A 22,156-nucleotide genomic window follows, 5' to 3' on the forward strand; every position below is an offset into this window, starting at 1 on the left:
GCAAATTGTCCAAAATTAGTACTTGCTCCCTCTTCAAATCGTTATAACCAACAAATACACAAAACACATATATATAGGAGGTGGAGAAGGTATCAGATACTGAGTCAACTCTAATATATAATCAAGATAGAGGGAAAGGATCGAGACCAGTTTGCCTCCTTGATATTCAACTAATTTTGGTTCTACTACTTCAATAATTGCGCAATTTAACCATATCCTGAAGAAACTGATTATACAAGAAGCACATTCAGATATGTGATTGTGTTTTCTCCATTTCTCTGTCTGGTCCTCGCTGCCCTCTACCACCATTGGAAACCTCCTTGTCCCTTCATATTCTCCATTTTTCTCTAGCTCTGCTCCTTCATTGACTATCAAATCCACAAAACTGATGAGTATTTCTTGTTTCAGGTGGGTTTCTTGAGTATTTTAGGTTTCTGATGGGTGTGGTGAAGGATTTCATTGTTTCCCTCAAGGAAATCTCGATGGCAGCCACCGTGTTTGCTTAAGCGATGACCCTTGAACCTTCGCCTGACACCGGAGCTACCTTTCCATCGCGGTTTCTAGAGTAATGATTTACCGGTTTCTGGAGTAATGATCGAAACATCTCTACTTCTTTCTCTAGTTGCTTTCTTCCATAATTGATCAGAAAATCACTAGAGATTTATGGAAGATTGATTTTATCTTTGAGTCCCCTCTTTGCTCTCCTGATTCTAATAGTTGGAATGGTAAAATCAAGGTTACCTTTTGAATCAGAGTGAATGGAGAAAACGGGTGTTGTTGCTAGTGATGAAAGTCGACCCAATAACCTTCATTCTCAATTTCACTAACTTGAAACTTTGTCTCCTCCAATTCCATTGCTATGAACCACCATTGATGGAACCCTAGAATCACTCGACTGAGTGATTTCAAATAGTGAAAATGACTGCAATTTGGTCAAGAAAAAAATTCAAAGAAGTAAGATACAGGTAGGGCGGTTGTGGTATGTGGCTTTAGGGCGACGATAGTCATGGGTTCAAGGCAGTGGCGGTCCTGTGGTGGTGGATGGAGGTCATGTGTTTTAAGTTTTTGACTTTTTTTTAAGAGATACAGAGAGGGAGAGAGGAATATGGAGATATATATATATATATATATATATATATATATATGTATATATATATATATATATAGAGAGAGAGAGAGAGAGAGAGAACGGTGGGGGTAAGGGGATAATTCTATTTTTCTTTTTATTTTTAAAGTAAATTAGTATTAGCATAAATATAAAAAATACAAAAAAAAATAAAAGGGCATAATCGTCTTTTCAAGTTTTTTTGGACCAAAATCACAGGAAGTTTTTGATTTTGGATCTCCCATGCAAGTTGAAAACTTTTTGGACCCTATCCAAAGTTTTTCGCATACCATAAGGACTAATTTTGCAGTTTTGTCTCTATTCTTTCTATTTTAAGATTAAAGTATCGGGTATGGATAAAGACTTGAAAAGTTAAAAGGTAATATATTATTTGATTTGTACATATTTAGTTACTGATTTTTTTTTTCGTTTATATTTATCTTTTCAATTTGTTAAAGTATACACATTTAGTTGTTATGACCGGCTACTCCAGATTAGCCAGTAAAAATAATTTAATAAGGTGATATATTTTCTCACTTTGTACACATTTAATCCTTAATATTTTTGTACACATTTAATCCTTAATATTTTTTTTATTGCAAAATAAGTCATTTTTGTTTTTGTACTCATTCAATACTTATGAATGATTTCTTTAGGTTTTTCTCGTGACATCTTACGTGGGATAGCATATGGCGGTGGGATAGGTTGAGGTGGTCCTGTTATATGTTGTAGGCCAAGATACCTAGTGTGGGTCGGCTGTAAGCCGTAGGTACGGAGGCTCGAGAAGAGCGGTTGGGTTAAGGCGGCATGCCAACAAACCCTGGGTATTCCAGTCCGATAACTGATTGGACCTGTTGCATGTTGGTATTATAGTCCGATGACTTATTAGGCCAATGTATTCAAATCTGATGAGTGTGGGTCCGTTATGCATGATAATGCGTTTGTTATATCGGGTATTTTAGAGGAAACCCACTAAACTTTATATTATTCTGATTTTCGATAAATGTATTTTGGAATAAACGTTTTTTCTTAATAATAAATTTATAATCAAGGACTTTTTCCTTATTTAAAAATGAAAATTTTTTGTTGTGAAAATGAAACGTTACACATAAACATCAAAACCCCACACACTTCATCAATGATTGTCTCATATTCATAAGTACTGAATAAATACAAAAACAAAAATGACTTATTTTGAAACAAAAAAATATTAAGGACTAAATGTGTACAAAATGAGAAATATATTACCCTATTAAGTAATTTTTTCCGACTAACCTGGAGTAACAGGTCATGAGGACTGAATGTGTACGGTTTAACAAGTTGAAGGGGAAAATGTGGACGAAAAAAAAAAACAGTGACCAAATGTGTACAAATCGAAAAATATATTACCCTTTTAAGTCATTATCCCTATGAGAAAACATGTTATAAAGCCGATTATTATGACCTTATATTTCAATAAGCATGTTTCCAGGTTATAACATGGTGTTAAAAAGAGAGACTAAAAAAGAAAAAAAAAATGATTGGTGGATGAAAGAATAGTTGTCACACCCCCAAAACAGAACGGCGAAATCGTTCGAGGGCGGATGACTTCATGTAGTATCACAACAATTGAATACATAGTAAAGAAAATAATACAACCATCATATATATTTTGAAAGTTTTACATTGTTGAAAGGTACTTGTTTCAAAAGAAATTACAATATGATGTCAAAATGAAACTAAACTGATGCCACATCATCCATTCTTCAAAAGTTGTTTGTTTACCTGTCTTACTGAATTCCTAATAAATACAAGTAGTTTTGAAAGAGTAGGTCAGCATTTAAGCTGGTGAGTTCATAAGTATTTTGTAATAATGTTTGTATGAAATAAAATGAAATGGTTTGTACATGTTTGAATGTTCCTAGAAAATCTCATATTTTCTACTATAGTAGATGGTAGTTTAATTGTTTCAAAACTTGTAATGCAATAGTGCTTTTCATGCCTAATATATTAGGTTTATGTATAAATCGCTAAGGCATTTGAAAAACCTCGTAAATTAATGTGTTTTTAATACTCCATGTGACTCTTATAACCATGTTATTTGACTAGGGTGCCTATAACAATGTTCTTCAAGCGCTGGATAGTTATGATGTTTGTCACCCCAGGCATGTCGGCCTAGTTGTAGCTAACAGCTTTGGTGTGGGATTGTCAATCCCGTATAGATCTATACACAAGTATCACGCTCCCCCTACAAAGGATTTTGGTATATAATACAAGACTTCAAATGCATACTCGAAAGTACGTGAAATGTCTCACAAAACTTAGTATAAAGCAGATTTACGTACGAAAATATCCATTTGTTCTTGTGTATGAAAATATCTCTTTGATATAATGTTTCTAGTATGTAAATGTTCATGATTTTCTCGTAAACAATACCTATTATAGTTTTTCAAAATGTGTGTTTCGTTCGTATAGTAAACCCTAATGTAATGCTCACTTGTTATGTAAAGTATAACATTTATAGTGACATAAATGATCACATATACTTAAAGTATAAATAAAGTGTTTGATTCGTATATGTATATAAACATGTGTTATTTCCAATAGACAAGATGTTATTGAGAATATATATCACATATGAAAGTTCCCATGTTGTAGTTATGAATCACATATGATTTACTTGATAAAAATAGTATATAGTGAAACTTTATGTTTCACATGATAATAACCGTGTGTTTACTTGTATTCCCCCCTCCCCCTTAAAAGTGTATAAAAACATTTGAAAGTGTAGTTTATAGGGGTATGAACTCACTTGATTGATGGGAGAAAGCGAGAAGATAATCGAGCAGAACTTCGACTTGGAAGAGTTGATTTTCTCAGGAATCTCGGGAGTGTAGAACCTTCCTTCAGAACTTGAGTGTGAAAACCAGGGCTTCGGGAGATTAACCACAAAGTTTCGGCACGAGAGATAGAAGAATGGAGCACCTAAACCCGGCACCCAAAAAGTTCTATTTATAGTAGTATATTTTGGGTGCCACGTCGTGGAAAAGGGTATGACACATCATGGAGAGTCATTCTTATCCTCTTCCATTGATTGGACGCTCTCAGTTACTTGTCGGGTCGCGGCCAACTGTGCCACGTCGTGGCAGACCTGACAGCCTCGAATTTTGAGCCTTAAACTTGTAAAATCTGTAACTTTCGCGTACGAACTCTGTTTTCGACGTCTTTTATATGCACGCGTTGGTGAGAATATAATCTACAACTCTCATTTAGACTTTGTCGGCTAATTTTGAATTTATTTTTAATAGGCCGGACCTGGAAAAGTTCGTTTAAATTCCATAACTCCTTCATCCGATAACCATATTTGTCAGACTTTTTACCGTTACGCTACTTTGGTTGAGACCTTCGATTCTTATTTAGGTTGTTTTGGCCAAAAGTCTCTCGATCTTTATTTCGAGTTTTTAGTTGTTTTACTACTATATCCGGATCTTGGAAAAATCATAACTTCCTCATACGAAGTCAGATTTTGATGTTCTTTTTATGTACGCTCACGGTTTAATGATGTCTACAACTTTCATTTATATACTTAAAGCTAAAAACTATTGTATTGAAACTTCACATTTTTCGTTAATCGGTGTTGCCAGTTTTGTCGGAAACCTTAGAATGGTCATAACTTCTTCATTATAACTCGGATTTTAGTGTTCTTAGTATTTATGTAAACCTTGACACAATATCTAGCATAGTAGGTAACCCAATAGAGACTTTTGTACATTTTATTTTCGAAGTTAATTTCATTATTTCAAAAGTTGTTACAATACTTGACTTTTTAGGTCATTACATAAAGTCGAAATATCGGATTGTCACACCATCCCCCCCCCCCCCCCCCGTTAGAGGGAATTTCGTCCCGAAATTTAATGTAAGCTAATTATTTGTGGACTAGGGAAATAGATGTGGGTATTTTTGTTTCATCTGATCTTCGCGCTCCCAAGCATATTCGGGTCCCCGCTTTGCATTCCAGCGGACCTTCACAATGGGTATGCAACTTTGTTTTGTTCTTTTAATTTCCCTATCCATGACCTCAATTGTTTCCTCTACAAAGTGGAGACTCTCGTTGATTTCGATTTCGTCTAGAGGGACGATGAGGGTCTCATCGGACAAACATTTCTTCAAGTTTGACACGTGAAAGGTAGGATGTACGTTATTGAGTTCCTGCAGTAGTCGAAGTTTGTATGCTATCGGAACGATCCTTGCAAGGTTCTCGAAGGTTCCGATATACCTTGGGTTTAGTTTCCCATGTTTTCCGAAACGTATTAACCCTTTCCAGGGCGAGACCTTTAATAGCACTCGGTCCCCGACCTGAAATTCCAAGGGCTTCCGTCTTTTGTCCACATAACTCTTTTGTCTGTCTCTTGAATCCTTTAGTCGTTCCCGATTCTGAACAATCTTCTCAGTTGTTTCTCTTATGATTTCCGGGCCAGTGCGAGTGTTGTCGGGTACTTGTCCATTGGCTAGTTGTGTGTCACCCACTTCAGCCCAACACAGTGGTGATATGCACTTCCGGCCGTAGAGGGATTCGAATGGAGCAACTTTAATGTTGGAGTGATAGCTATTGTTGTATGAAAATTTGACTAGTGGTAAATGGGTATCCCACGCTTTACCAAAATCGATTACACAAGCTCTTAGAATATCTTCCAAGGTCTGTATGGTCCTCTCACTTTGACCATCGGTTTGTGGATGGTAAGCAGTACTCATGTCTAGTTTCCTTCCAAGATATTTTTGTAGCGACTGCCAGAATTGCGAGGTGAATCTACTATCTCTGTCGGATATAATGGATATTGGTACCCCATGTAGTCGTACGATCTCTCGGATGTATGTTCAAGCTAACTTCTCCATCTTGTCGGTTTCCTTTATGGCTAGGAAGTGTGCGGATTTTGTTAATTTATCTACGATTACCCAGATGGTGTCTAGCCACCTGCTGTCTTCAGTAATTTTGTTATGAAATCCATGATTATCCACTCCCACTTCTATTCGGGTATTTTAGGTTGTTGTAGTAATCCTGAAGGTTTTTGGTACTCTATCTTGACTTTGGAGCAAGTCAAACACTTGCCCACATAGGTAGCGATCTCTACTTTCATGTTCGGCCACCAATACAGTTTCTTGAGGTCCAGATACATCTTGTCCGAACCTGGATGCACGGAGTATCGAGTCTTATGAGCCTCGTTCATGACCACGTCTCTGAATACACCAAACTTCGGTGTCCACATCCGATCCATGAAGTAACGAACTCCGCCGACCTTGACTTCAAGATTCTTATCCATCCCCCTTAAGGCTTCACCCGTTACATTCTCTGATTTCAAGGCTTCCCTCTGTGCTTCCTTGATTTGCGTGGATAGGTGCGGATGGATCATCATGGTTAAGGATTTCACTTGGAGGCCCGAGTATTCCTTTCGACTAAGAGCATCAGTGTCACACCCCAAAACCAGAACGGCGGAAATGTTCTGGGGTGGATGACGTCATGTCAAGTATCAGAACATATGCAGTATAGTAATCAAAGTACAACAACCATTTCATTAATAGTAATAGTTTTACATAGGTTACATTTCATAGCAACATCAAGGTAATACAATAAATAATATAGATGCAGCTCGGTACTAGGCTGTCTCCGCAAAAGCTTCCGGGATGTACCTGTCTATTGATGACCTGAGAATACAAGTTATTTTGAAAGCGAGTATCAACATTTTTATAATGTTGGTGAATCCATAAGTATTTAGTGTCATTTGTATAAATACACATTTTTATTCAAAATAACTTTATGAAAGATAGTAATCTAGAATCTACGGTGTATTAGCGTTCTTTCCAGAAAATCCTATATTTTCTAAATAAAAGCAGTCTTCTATCAAGACCCGACAGGTTTATGTTTTAAGGAGTAATTCTCCCCAAGATACTATCATTACCAAAATACAGTATTGGCTTTAAAGGAATTATGAGAAAACACAAGTAAAAATACTAGGGAAAAATAACATGTACTTCAGCAGTAATACTGCTGACTAAAGCAAATAAAAACATAGACTCCACGAGAGTATCGAATAACTGATACGCCTTGCTCAGTCTAAAAAAAAGGAAACACAGACTCCAGACAATATCGAAGGAACGATACAGCTAGCAAAGTCTAAAACAGAGGGTGAATGTGAACTCCTATGTAACCATGCTGATCGACGATAGAGTATCCGATGACCCTCCAGGTCACGCGTAGAGGTAGTGGCATTATGTCACCCATGGGCCTTACCGGCGCAGATTGTAGCTAGTAGTCTGGGTGCGGGAGTGTCAGTCCCGTATAGATCTATACACATGATGTTCGCTCTCCTTCCCGGAGACTTAGGTTCCACGGTGATGGTATTATGAGGCGTCGTAGAAGGAAATAGTGTGTCACATTCTAAAGTACAAGAGAGAGATGGAGAGAGATATAGAGTGAGAGATAGAGGGAGAGATAGAGGGAGATATATATATATATATATATATATATATATATATATATATATATATATATAGAGAGAGAGAGAGAGGGTTTCCTAACTATTCCTATAATAGTTACTAGGGTTCCAGAAACATGAATAATAGAAAGATGCCTTTACTACCCAAAGGCGATGAACTGGTTGAGAGAGAGAGAGAGAGAGAGAGAGAGTTTTTATGTCCATATATGTATACGTGATATATAATTAATGTTTAAACGACCTTCGGACGGATACCCGATACCCACCATACCACATCCCAACGAGGTAAAGGAAATAAGGCGAACTAGCCTTCCTAAGTCCTTCAAACATTGTTTATATAATTATACATAAACAACTTTGAAAAGGGTTTTTATGAAACAGTTTAAGTGAAGAAAACCTTTGAAAAACCTTTAATAAGACATTACGACTGGATATCTCTTTAGTAAACGAACTTTGGAAAACTTTGGATAACCTTTAATGATCTAAAAAGGATATTCATTCTTTAACGAGGTTCGAAAACATGATTTGAAAATCTTAATCTGGACAAAACAGTTTAACATGCGAAAGTCTAATTTGCTATACAGTTATTAATCACATGCGATTTATCTAATAACTGTACAATTCAACTTGTATACCCCCTTAAAAAAGTAGTTAAAATCATTTTAAAAGGTTAATTCAGGGGTATGAACTTACGTGTGGCAGGTGGATCGGATGGAAGTGTCGGTCGAGTGCTCGGTGTCAAGTGAAGACTTGAACACACTTAATGACCTAGGAACATATGAAGACATATGTTTACATACAATTAGTGATTATAATACTATTAAACACGTATTAGCATCCTAATGAGCGGAAAACACTTTGGTCAAGTGCTAGGAGGCTATTGGGTTGCAATAAGGAAGTGTATGGCCTAGTTAGGGAGTTTACTCTTCAAGAGTAAACTCTTTATGGAGATTTCGGCCCAAAGACCATATCCCCATGAGTTTATGGCCGTAAACTCATGGGTGGTGTGTTCTTGGATGTTTAAAGGTCTTACAACACTTGTGGAATTAGGCAAGGTTCAATTCTAGGGCATAGGAAGGAGTTAAGGCTCCAAATGAACCATTTAAGGGAGTTCACGGCTGTAAACATAGAGTTTACAGCCGTAAACTCTCACTTGGTCCTTCATTTCATGATTTAAGGTCTTAAATGAAAGAATACAAGGTTCTATGCATTATTCCAAGCCATAGGGGGAAGTTAGGGCATCATTTGGCCTCCTTAAGGGAGTTTACGGCCCATGGACCAATCCTTGGGGGGTTTACAGCCGTAAACTCATAATTTCATAGTTTCTTTGATGTTAATGCCCCTACTTAAACGGTGGTTGATTCTAGACATTTACCCAAGCCATAGGAGGTGTTTAAGGGCAAATTTAACACCTTAAATGGTGTTCACGGCCCATGAAGAGGGGTTTACAGTCCAAGAGTTTTCTTGGGCCGTAAACTCATGTTTACTCCTCAAAAGACAAGGTTTTGGTGTTCTAAGCTCATACATGCAAGTCCCCAAGTCATACCTAAGCCCTAGGAGTGATTTGGAAGGGTTTTGGGGCTTCAAAACCCCATTTATGAGTGTTTGCGGTCCAAGAGTGTTCTTGGGCCGTAAACACATGATTTTGAGGGTTTTGGGTGATTTAAACATGAATTTGCATGTATATTAAGCTAAACAACAAGCTAGGATAGATTACTTACGATTATTGAGCTCGAAATGGGCGTTTTTGGATCGAAAGCAACTTGTAGAGAGAGAGAGAGAGAGTAGAGAGAGAGTGAAAAAGGTGCAAATGAGGTTCACTCACCCTTATATAGGGTTTGAGTTTGTGGCTCGGTGGAAATCTATCCGATACTGATGTGGAACGGGGCTTTTGGTCGTACCCGATTGGATGGTCGTAACTCGATGGGGTCGTGAATTAGAAACTTTTAAAAAAAGAATATCTAGGGCTTTTCACGTGTTTCTGATGCATTTGGACACTCATGAAGTTATAGTAAAAGTCCCAATTTAATTAACCTAATCCAAAAAGGTTAACGGAACAATTTAATAAAACGAGTTTTATTAGCGGAAAAAGGGTTTACTGTGACGGGATAAATTTCGGGTTGTCACAATCAGCTACCACATTCGCTTTTCCTGGGTGATAACAAATTTCACATTCGTAGTCATTCAACAGTTCAACCCATCGTCTTTGCCTCATGTTGAGTTCCTTTTGATTAAGAATGTGTTGAAGGCTCTTGTGATCGGTAAAGATTGTGCATTTAGTGCCGTAGAGATAGTGTCTCCAGATCTTTAGTGCGAAAAAACCTGCTCCTAGTTCAAGATCGTGTGTAGTGTAGTTAACCTCGTGCGTCTTGAGTTGTCTTGAGGCGTAGGCGATGACCTTTCCTCGTTGCATTAGAATACATCCAAGACCTTGACTAGATGCATCATAGTAGACCACGAAGTCTTCCGTTCCTTCTGGTAAGGACAATATAGGTGCGCTGCATAGAGCTTGCTTCAGTGTTTGGAATGCAGCGTCTTGTCTTTCTTCCCAAATGAAAGTAACACCCTTTTGGGTCAGGGTGATAAGTAGTTTTTTCAATCTTCGAGAAGTTTTGTATAAACCTTCAATAGTAGCCAGCAAGGCCCAAGAATTTCGGATTTCCGTTGGGGTTTTGGGAGCTGATCAGTTCTCGATTGCCTTGATTTTGGAGGGGTCCACGTGTATCCCGTCTTTGCTAACCACGTGCCTAGGAAATCTACATTCCGAATCCAAATTCGCACTTTGAGAATTTTGCATATAGCTTCTCTTTTCTTAGAGTTTCCAAGATTTGTCGGAGGTGTTGACCATGTTCTTCTTTATTCTTTGAATAAATGAGTATATCGTCTATGAACATGATCACAAATTTGTCCAAGAATGAACGACACACTCGGTTCATTAAGTTCATGAACACCTCCGATGCATTTGTTAATCCAAAGGGCATCACTACAAACTCGTAGTGACCATAACGAGTTCGAAAGGCTGTTTTGGGGACATCTCCTTCCAAGACTCATAGCTGATGATACCCGAATCTCAAATCGATCTTCGAGAAATAACTCGCTCGTTGGAGTTGGTCGAACAAATCGTCGATGTGCGGTAAGGGATATCGGTTCTTGATAGTGAGCTTGTTAAGTTCTCGGTAGTCGATGCACATACGGAAAGATCCATCCTTCTTCTTTACGAACAGGACTGGCGCTCCCCAAGGTGAGAAGCTCAATCTGATGAACCCTTTGTTGAGTAGTTCGTTTAACTGACTGGATAACTCGTAGTGACCTAAAAATAGGGTCGGGTCCAGCTCGAGCCGGTTCCAACCGATTCGGTTCCTTTGCTCATCCTTCTTTTTAACCGGCCCGAGCCGATTCCAACCGGATCGAATCCTTTGCTCGTCCCTATTTTTAATATTTTGGTTGCTCAGAGCTTTTACATGATATATGGGTGACATATATATGGGCCACATGTCACCCATGATGCACATAAAATATTATCACAAATTTTAGGTCAAACTTCAAACATAACCATCATTATTTATTTTTTTATTTTTTCTTTGAGACATCAAATTTTAATATCGACAGCATAAATATAATATTCACTATACACCTTTTGCAACCAATTAAGTATCACTTAAAATAAACAAATATGACCTAACACGAAATACGTAAATGAAACTCAAAATTTTCCGAATAAGAAAACAATATTCTCTATCGATTTAAAACTCAAAAGTCAAAGCTAACACCCACCCATGAACCCCCGAGGGTATAACTACCGACTACCGTATCAAACATTATTTAAAATTTTAATATCGATTTTATATTATTTAAAACTATACATACCAGAGGCATTTTACTTATATTTAAATACACAAAACTTCCTTTATTGTTTTGTTAAAATGAATAATTCATAATCATAAAAAAATATCATTGTTGCAATCATCTTTGATACATTAATAATTTTTTATTTTAATAAAAATCTTTATAGATAAAGTCCATCAATCTTTTGACTTGTACTAAAATTAGTAAACTTGATCACGTCCCTACATAATAGCAAGCACCCAAACACTCGTTAGGCTATGCAGAGTGGGGATCGACAAAGCTAAGTCAACTCTGCAAACACCGCATCATCAACACGGAGTCATGAGCGTGCACTAACTTGACAATTGCGTGAAGATGAGAAAGACACCCGCTCTTCTCCCACCAGCTACTATCACTTTCTTTTTCCTCTCTTTTTTCCCACTTCCTAACCATGACAAAAGTTTTCTCCGTTATAGGTAGGTTGAGATGGAGCTTAGTGAGCTTAACACTACTCTGGTCCCCAGTCTTAAATAACATTGTAGTCTTCGATTCTATAGTCTCTAAAATTTTGTGTTTTTAATGTAAAATGAGTAATAGTATGACTTCAAATTTAAATTGGAAGGGTACTACGCAAAATTAGTAAGTATTTTGCAACATTTGGACTCCATTTGGCCGGCAGGCGGCAACCCACTAGTTGCCGAGCTCTAAAAGCACATCCAAGTGAAAAAAAATAAAAAATAAATAAATAAAATAAAAATAGAAAAAAAGAGCACATCCAAGTGAAACAAACAATTTGATTGTTTTTTGTATGTGAGTTGTTTATGTATACAAGAAAGCAGATCCAAGTAAATTAAAATTCTTTGAAAAATTCTTTGATTATATAAATATAAAATGAGTTTGATTATAATTCATATAATATATAATTTACATTTATATCAACTTCCACTCTCATGAGTCATGCTGCTAATATTTAAGAAACACAACATAGTAAAACGAAAAATGGTATAATTCTTTTCTCATTGATATCATCGGATGTCTTACATATCAATACTTAATTTTCGGATATTCCCACATTTCACAAAATCCTATAAGTACTACTATATATTTATGAGAGTATTCAAAATACACCATCTGGTGTGTGCTCTTTTCTTGAGAGAAATGATATCTTATAGGTGTTATTCGATTGCAATTTTATGGTTTTTAGCATTGAATAATGGAGGTTTGTTGCTCTCTAATGGAGGAACTACAAGTTCTTTTGTTAGAAATGAAGAAAAAAGCATAGACATGCCTTTTGATAGTGATGTCTTTCAAGCTCCTTCCGGCTATAATGCACCTCAGCAGGTATTTTTGTCAACACCAAATATCGTTGAACTATAATTCTTATGCCATTTTTTTTCAGAACTAGTCCCTTACTTTTAAAATTTTTACATATTAGACCTAAAACTAAAAAAATTGAGTGTGGCCCCCCTCTTCTCCACTTTTTATACATATTTTACTTTTGACCTCCGAACTAAAATGTTCAAGCTCCGTTACTGCAGCTTAATATGCTACTTTTCACACATGATATTTATGCAAAACACATAACTTTATAGAGTTTCTTTTTTTAATATAGCTTATGTTAAAATTACAAAAAATCTGTTTATTTTTGTGTTTTGAAAGGTTCATATAACACAAGGTGATCATGTGGGAAAAGCTATGATAGTGTCATGGGTAACCATGGATGAACCGGGTTCAAGTACGGTTTTTTATTGGTCCCAAGATAGCACCCAAAAAAAACAAACCAAAGGTCAAATGTACACTTACAAGTACTATAACTACACTTCTGGTTACATCCATCATTGCACCCTCAAAAACTTAGAGGTACGGTTTAAAGTTTAAACCCTTCCATTAAGATCATACTGTTTTTTAAAGTTCTAATTGAATAAATATATAATAATCAAAGGATTTCTAGCCTAACAGAATTCAGTATTATCTTCACCCCTTAAGGTTGAGGGTTCTGTAATCAATAAAAAAAAAATCGTAAAAAAAAAAAAGATTTTTGATCACTAAATAAAGTAAAAATGCAAAAACAAATAAAATAGGTCAGACTTTTGATTTAGATGGTAATAAAAATACATCCAAGTCTTAAATGGAAAATTGCAACAAATACATCTAAGTTTTATGACATCGCACACACTACGTTTTTTTTTTTCCATTGGTTGTTTTAAGTAACTATCTTGCAAAATGGTAGTCAATATTCAATAGAATGGTCAGAAAGCGATTTTAGTTATTATTAAAGTTATTTCCTAAAAGTCTATATTATAAAATAAGTTATTGTTTGTAATTTTTCTTAAGAAAAGGTAATTATTTTGTGATATGACATCTAACATTTTGGTCATTTTAACCTTGTATTTTATTTTATTCGTATTCTATTTATATTATTCATCCCTCGTCTTATATTAATAAAAATCTTGCATGACAGTTTAACACCAAATACTATTATGAGGTCGGCGTCGGGCACACGACAAGAACATTTTGGTTTGTGACACCTCCGGAAGTCGGTCTCGATGTGCCCTACACTTTTGGAATCATTGGTATGTTTTAGAGTTATTTTTCATTCTTTGTGATGTTATAACTTAAGACATTGCGTGTTTAAATAAGTTGAATGACTGTTTGTAGGGGATCTTGGTCAAACATACGATTCAAATCGCACACTTACACATTATGAAATGAACCCTGTGAAAGGGGAGACGGTGTTGTATGTTGGCGATTTGTCTTATGCTGATCATTATGAGTTCCATGATAATCGAAGATGGGATAGTTGGGGAAGGTTTGTTGAAAGAAGCGTAGCATATCAGCCTTGGATTTGGACAGCTGGAAACCATGAGCTTGATTATAGTCCCCCCATAGTAAGTAATACATGAAAATAATATAAATTGTCACAATTTTAAAAACAATTGATATTTTGATCATTTTTTTTAGTATTTGTTGCTAAACTTCATGTTTATGACTTCAAAAAAAAAAAAAAAAAAAAAAAAAAAAAAGTAAAACTACAATGAAGCAATTAAGGTGCTAAATGTTTACATAACGAGGATAACATTTGTATATCTATGTTTCCCTTTTGACTTAATTAATACACCAAGCAGAGAATACGTTGCCTTATCCAACAAATTATAAGTTTTTACAAATTTTCCTTCCTTTTTTTCTTTTTTTCCCAAGTTGTGTCATCATTTTCTCAAATAGGTTTTTGAAATTATATATCCAAATAACATTTTGTCCCTAAAAGAAACAAGGCAATCATTTCTTATATATTAAATTACCACACAAGAGGTATATGACGATACACTTTGGACTTTTGAGTAATTAGATGAACCGACATAATTTGGTACTATACAACTTAAAGTTTCATTGTTTCTATACAGGGTGAAAAGAAGCCATTTAAGCCTTTTCTCCATCGATATCATGTCCCCTTTGAAGCATCTGGGAGCACAGAACCCCTTTGGTACTCAATCAAGAGAGCTTCAGCATATATCATTGTATTATCTTCATATTCAGCATATGGTAAAACTTCTAACTTCATTATTTTGGTAAAAAAATCCGACACAAGAACAAACATAATAGTAAAAAAAATAATAAAGTGCACCATCTGAGTGACTTACATACATAACAATATATAACATAATTAGACCTGATTCATGTGGTGTATATAGGTACATACACTCCACAGTACATGTGGCTCATGGACGAACTACCGAAGGTTAATAGAAGTGAAACTCCATGGTTGATTGTTCTTATGCATTCTCCATGGTACAATAGCAACACCTACCATTACATGGAAGGCGAAACCATGCGAGTTATGTTTGAATCATGGTTTGTTAAATACAAGGTTGATGTTGTATTTGCTGGTCATGTTCATGCATACGAACGTTCGGTAAGTTGGATACCATTTAAACATAAATTACATAGATCACATGATGTTCTTCGTGTTTGCCCTAGTTGTAAGGATTTAAGAATGTGTAAGTGAGGTTTTAGTTTCAGGTTTAAGCATTACTTTCCTTAATGTAGGGACTTTGTGACTTTCTTATTTTTTTTTTTATGTGACACCTTAGTGGAGTCGGACTAAGGGTGATATTTACTCTTTAATGTAGTTCCAATGTTATTAGAGCATCCACAATATATGATTTAATGGAAGTTGAATTAGATGGACTTCATAATTCATATTCAAGGAATTAAACTCAATTAAAATGGGATGTCACATTGGTATTTAATGAATATGAAGTTCAATGGGAAAAACCAAACTTTTTTAATGAACAAATAGATGATTTAAAAAAAATTAAATTTTATTAAAATTTATAGACTTTAATGTATTGTAGAAAAAAAAATTAAAATTATATGAAAATAAAATGATGATGTTAATCAATTAAATTGTGTAGAGCTCATACATTATAGATATTTTGTGTATGAACTATCTATTTAATATAATTAGTTGAACTTAGTCCGAAATCCATTAGTAAGGCGAGGTTTGCAAATCCATTATTATATTTGGTTTTTTAGGAAGATTTTTTTTTTTCAAAATTTAAGTTTATTTTATTAAAACTATTAGAAAGCTCTATTAACAATAAGATACAAGATGTGTTTTTGCATTCCTTTAGTAAAACAACATTTTTGGATTGACTAGAATTTTATTCTTTATTGCTTGTATTAACCTTAGGACACTAGGATTAGGGATAACATTGGAATTTCTCACATTTCCTTGTCAAATTATTTCACACAGGAACGCATATCCAACGTTGCTTATAACATTGTGAATGGGGAATGCACTCCTGTCCACGACCAAAATGCCCCTGTGTACATCACAATCGGGGATGGAGGAAACATCGAAGGACTAGCAACCTAGTAAGAATAATTCTTTTTTATTTTTGATCCCTTCTCTTATTTTAAAAAAAAGGATCCAAAAAAAAAAAAGATAACTGACATCAAACATTGATTCTAATGTATTTTTTTGCACCCACAGTATGATGGAGCCACAACCAAAATATTCAGCATTTAGAGAAGCTAGTTTTGGTCATGCAACATTCGAGATTAAAAATCGAACACATGCTTATTACAGTTGGCATCGCAATGTTGACGGGTATGCTGTTAAATCGGATTCCATGGTGTTTTTCAATAGACATTGGTATCCAAAGAATGAATCTATATTTCAAACGTAAAGCGAAGTGATGGTTCCTTTTTGATTTATCGGTACATAAACAATAAGTTTGGGTGTTTGAATTATGAATTGATATACATATGTGACTTTGTTATAATGCTTTGATGAAATAGTTTTTTTTTTTTTCTTTCTCGTTTTATCTTTAATTAAAGACTTGTTTTAAATTCAAATTCGACAAAATTAATCTTGTTTTACGAAATTGAAAAAATAAAAATATTGATCTTGTAAGTATTGTAACTGAAATCGGCGGTTTACTCCTAAATTGTAACATCCAAACTTTTATCACCATTTTAAAAACAATATTTGTTTATGATTGGGTTTCAAAACATTTCAATTTGGTCCCAATTAGGCTACCCAGAGCGGGAAGGTGGAAGACACGTGGAGGCTAATGCCTCCAAGACGCACAAACACCACCCCCAACTCCGGTGGGTTGGGTTTTGCATCTCACGGTGATGAGAGAGGACGAGCGATGTGATTGGTTATTCCATATTTGATCGTTGCATTGTTTGTAATAATAATAATAATAATAATAATAATAATAAATTAATTAATTACCACACCTTCTATATATATATATATATATATATATATATATATATATATATATATATATATATATATATATATATATATATATATATATATATATATATATATATATATATAAAAGTCCATTTCAAACACACAGTACATTTTCAACACAATTATTATTTGGATGTAGGGATTAATATAAGTCAAGTAGTAGGGATGGCAAAAGAAACCGAACCCGATGGTGAAAACCGAAAACCGACATATTAGGGTCGGGTTTGGGGTCGGTTAATTGGGGTTGGGATCGGGTTTGGTATGCTTTTAGAAAATTTTCACGGGTTTGGTTACGGGGACGGTAAACAAAATATCCGTCCCGATTACCCGAAACCAAAACCAAAACCGAAACCCGTTACCTGAAACCATTAATATGATTATATATATATATATATATATATATATATATATATATATATATATATATATATATATTATGTTCTTTGAGTTATCTTCTTTGTTGTGAACGATTTAAAGATAATTTCTTGAGATAGCTTCGTGTTTATTTGTAATGTTAGTGTTTTGACATTTTTTTATTCATATTACTTAGAGTAATAGTGATATTATGGTTTATGAATGTTAGTGTCTTTATTGTTTTTGTTGCCACTAGTAACCACTTATGTATCAGAACAAATATGTATGCTCTTAGTAGTTTTGTAAATTATCAAAATTATTTTGGATATGAATTTATGTTTGCATCACTAAGTCTAATGGTTTGTATTCTCATTTCATCAAAATTATTTTTAATTTGAATGTTAAACAGGGATCCCCGTTACCCCGTTGGGACACCCGCAGACCCGATAGTGTTTGGTAAACAGATACCCGTTGGGAATCGAACCGGTGATGGGATCAATTTTCATATTCGGGGACGGGGGCGGGATTACCAAAACCCGTCCCAAACCCGCCCCGTTGCCATCCCTATCAAGTAGTATTTAATTTTATTAAATAATTATTTAAATCATCTATTAATTATTTATGGTAAATTGTTAATTCAATTAATAACCATTTAAATAGAAAAATCATTTTTAATTTACACCTAATTTATCTTCTTAACCACTAGAATAGACATAAAACATGAAAACCATTCTTTAAGAACACAAAAAACATTCTTTAAGAACACCATTTGCATAGAATTTAACATTTTTAAGAACAAAAAAAAAATGAATATTCTTTAAGAATCTCTTGTTCTTCGTTCAACACCGTTCGTAAAATCATGATTGTTCTTGGTACATTATCTTTGATTGTTTAAAATCATAAACATATTTAAATGTCGATTTTGAAGGTTTGGTGGTGTGCGATAATTAAGTGATACTTATTAAAAATGAAATATATACTTTTAAACTTAATGACGTGAATAATAGTTTTTCTTTTTTTTTTAATAACATTTAATGATTTAAACCACAACCTTATACGGGGCTGTGGGGTGTTATTTTATTTGTAACCCATACAAATGGGTTTCATTTAATCACAATCATATATATTTTAATTTTAATTAAAAATATAAATGACATTTTTAAATAAATTAAGATATTGGTTCATTCTAATCACTATGTCCACATAATATTTATCATCCATATTATAACCTAACCCTATATATATATATATATATATATATATATATATATATATATATATATATATATATATATATATATTCACAAAACAAACATTTTTTTCTTATGGATCCAAACCAAAATACTACACCCGCCCCCAACACCCCAAACACTCCAAATGATCCGTTAGCGAATATTGACTATATGCAATTGTTATCATCTCTCATTCAACAACAACCACTATTTATCAATCTTTCATACCACCCATACCACCACCAACAACAACCACCACAACTCATTCAATCCCAATTTTAAGCCTTTCAACAACAACCTTCTCTACAATTTCAACCCCAAACTTTCCAACGTCAACAACTTCACAAACATCTCAAGTTCCATTATCTCAATCTTAACCCGTAAACCTCGACAATGACGACAACGACGAACGGGTTGAAGAAACACAACCAAGTTGTAGAAGGCAAAAAAATAAAAGATCCAAGGAAAAAGAAAAATACACAATGGACCGAGGAGGAGGAGGAAACATTAGCTAAAGCTTGAATTTTTATATCACAAGACGGGGATGTCGGCAACGTGCAATCGGGTCAAAGCTTTTGGAATCGTGTTTTAGACCATTTCCACGCGTTATTAAGAAGGCAAACGAGTTGGACATATGACGCGGCCAATGTTAAATTGCGTGACCTTCGAACAGCTTGCACCAAATTTAACGGCGTATTTGATAATCTTAAAAATATGCATCGATGTGGTAGCAACGATTTCAACATTTTATCAACCGTATTGTACCAATACAAAATTACCAACAATGGTAAACCGTTTGCCAACCAAAAAGCATGGGAAGTTTGTTGATACCAACCATAACCTGGTTCCCTCTTCCGGGAGCTACCCTCTCTCTCCTCATCCTTACTCCCTAACAGGGAAATAAGAGATAAGAGTGAAAATTGGCTCACTAGCGAATAAACCACATTCTTCCTTTCTTTGTTCACTCTTTTAGATTAGGGTATTCGTGAACAATACATAAAACAAGTAATACATACATAATAAGAGGGTTAGTGTAACTTACCTCTCTTGAACTTGAAAACTTATCTAGAGGGAGCTAGATGGATCTTTTCATTTCGAAGAACCTACACAATAATTAAAACATTACTTAGCATGTACTTTATTGCATTTCTCTTAAAATACTTATGTTTATATTTCTTTCTCTTCTTTTTAATTGAAGTGTTTTGTTTGGCATTGGATTACTTAACTTTCAACCCATTATTAAATTCTCATAAAATTATATTCATATAGTTCCCTCTCTTTACTTTTTAGAAATATAAATACTTCATTCTAACAATTTTTGGTTGATTTATATTAATTTTACAAATTTGCAACTCAGAGCTGTCACTTTCTGGACACACTTGTAAAGCTGGTAGCTTTTACTCTAGTAAGATTAATATTTAAGCATTAGGAAAAATTTATGGTATAATAGACATTATTCCCTAACCATAGCCTCTTACTTTTCATGAATTGGGTTTTTGTAGAATTAGTTTTACATGTCACGGGTTGACGTATAATTTTAGGTGCACTCATCACTATTTGAATAAATTGTACAAATCTACTAATAATTACATCAAACCCTTTATATGGGAGGAACTAGACATCCATATCAAACTATAGGCCCTAGAATTTTGGAATTTTGAGCCTTGATTAATTTATTATGATTTTTAGAAGACAATGCATGAAATATGTGACAACATAGACCAGCCTATGAAGATTGCCAATTATAGCCCTCAAAGAGTTGGAGTTACGAAAGGTGATTCAAATTTTCGAGAAACGAGAGACGATATAATTTCTAGAAAACTAAATTTCATGATTTTTAGGTTTTCTGATTGCGTTGCACGAATTATAGAAGTTGAAGAACAGATTCTGAGATTTAGGTCATATTAACTTTTAAGTCACTTTTGGTGCTCTATTAAGGACTTATTAATTAAGCTTTAATTTAACACTTTTAACATAATTAATGGTTACTTATTAGGCTACTAAGATGTGTAATTCAATTTAACCCAAAGGTCTTAACGCTTGGCTTAATAAGAGTACAAATTTGTGATTTCACATAAAATATCATTTTTACGAATACTAGGGTTAAGTTACAAACCTAACCCATTAAGCTCCTTTAGGCATCATATGGCTGGAAAATCAAGTCCTTAATAACACCACCACCTTATGGTGGTTTAAAGGTGGTGTTGTGTGATGGGTTTTATAGCTTACAAAAACTATGTGCTTACGTAATCTTACTTAATACTAAAAGACACATGCAACCTAAAGGATCTTTGTCATAGCAATTTGAATGTAACATACTATGAACAAAAAAAATCTAGATGATCCCTAACTGAAACCCTAGTATAATCAAAACACAAGAATTAGGGTTACACACCTTTCATTTGTTGTAGTAAACAAATTACTTCAATCCTTCCTTGGGGGTGGGGGGGTATTTGCGATTTGCTAATTTCCATCTACTATTTGTTCCATTCTATAAAAACATTTTTTAGAAAATTTAACCAATTCACAGATGGGTGTGCCTCACCTACGATTTGCTCTACACTCATCTGCAACTTGGCGATGAATTTTTTGTTTCCCAAAAAAAAAAATACTTATGTTTGATTATAAATTTCTTAAGATTGACTACGAAATCTGACTGTGTTGACTATGAATTCGTACAAATTACTAAATTATAAATAAAAGTTTGCTAAAAAAAACTAAGATTATCAGTTATTTCTTTTGAATTATCGTTTTTTATGTTTGCACTAAAATGAGTTTTAGTGAATATTCGTTTTGCCTTATAACTGACAGGAGGTGGGAGATAGTAGAAAAAAACCTAGAGTATGTTTGCCCACAGGAAGGGATTTTTGAATCCGCTTACATGTTTTCAAAGTATATTACTTTTAATGAGTTTTTATATTTGGTGAAAATGAAAACTTGGTTATTAGATAAATATAAAACTAGTCTTCATTTCCATTATCCTGAATTGCATCGTTACATAGTCATAGTTGATGATATTGATGTTAAAATGTTGATCAACGTAATTAAATCGATTGGAGGAAAAACTGAGAAATTTTTGTAACTGGTTCTTTCCATAGACATATCGCCCTCGCATGGAATACCAGAGATGAATTCGCTTTGATACGTGTTTACATTATCATTGTAGAGAAGGATTTTCCACTCGGTACCCCATAAATTCATGTTGAAGCTTTTTGGAATCACGTCTTTTATTTGTGTCACTATGAAATGGTTTGCAATCAATATCACACAAAAGGAGATGTAAAAGTCAAGTTTTTGGATTTAGTGCCCGATCCTTTTGCATTAACAACCGCGATTCTAATGGCTATCTTACGAAAATTGCTATTTTTTAAAAAGTTATTAATGTTTTTATCTATTTTTA

At 34.3% G+C, this 22,156-nt stretch overlaps 1 protein-coding gene across 3 annotated transcripts; it reads left to right on the forward strand.

Moving 5' to 3' along the window:
• The first annotated feature begins 12,524 nt into the window (after nucleotides 1-12,524).
• On the forward strand, nucleotides 12,525-17,034 carry LOC145048590 (purple acid phosphatase 2-like). 3 transcript variants are annotated; one of them, XM_078997130.1, is made up of 9 exons: nucleotides 12,525-12,741; nucleotides 13,060-13,260; nucleotides 13,862-13,973; nucleotides 14,059-14,288; nucleotides 14,802-14,940; nucleotides 15,090-15,310; nucleotides 16,154-16,275; nucleotides 16,394-16,510; nucleotides 16,938-17,034. In XM_078997130.1, the coding sequence occupies exons 1-9, from the start codon at nucleotides 12,559-12,561 to the stop codon at nucleotides 16,975-16,977; spliced, it is 1,365 nt and encodes a 454-aa protein (XP_078853256.1). In that variant the 5' UTR covers nucleotides 12,525-12,558; the 3' UTR covers nucleotides 16,978-17,034. The 3 variants fall into 3 exon arrangements, with proteins under 3 accessions (XP_078853256.1, XP_078853248.1, XP_078853260.1); XM_078997122.1 differs by lacking the exon at nucleotides 16,938-17,034 and having other exon boundaries at nucleotides 16,394-16,669; XM_078997134.1 differs by lacking the exons at nucleotides 13,060-13,260; nucleotides 16,938-17,034 and having other exon boundaries at nucleotides 16,394-16,669.
• The last annotated feature ends 5,122 nt before the right edge of the window (nucleotides 17,035-22,156 follow it).

This window comes from Lactuca saligna, chromosome 1, assembly GCF_052625555.1.
Source record: "Lactuca saligna cultivar CGN05327 chromosome 1, ASM5262555v1, whole genome shotgun sequence".
NCBI classification, from domain to species: Eukaryota; Viridiplantae; Streptophyta; class Magnoliopsida; order Asterales; family Asteraceae; genus Lactuca; species Lactuca saligna.

Excerpts from the sequence above, each read along its gene's own strand:
- LOC145048590 (XM_078997122.1), top strand. The coding sequence starts at position 12,559 with ATGATATCTTATAGGTGTTATTCGATTGCAATTTTATGGTTTTTAGCA. Across the intron at positions 13,261-13,861 it reads GCACCCTCAAAAACTTAGAG|TTTAACACCAAATACTATTA; the intron begins GTACGGTTTAAA and ends CTTGCATGACAG. Across the intron at positions 13,974-14,058 it reads CTACACTTTTGGAATCATTG|GGGATCTTGGTCAAACATAC; the intron begins GTATGTTTTAGA and ends GACTGTTTGTAG.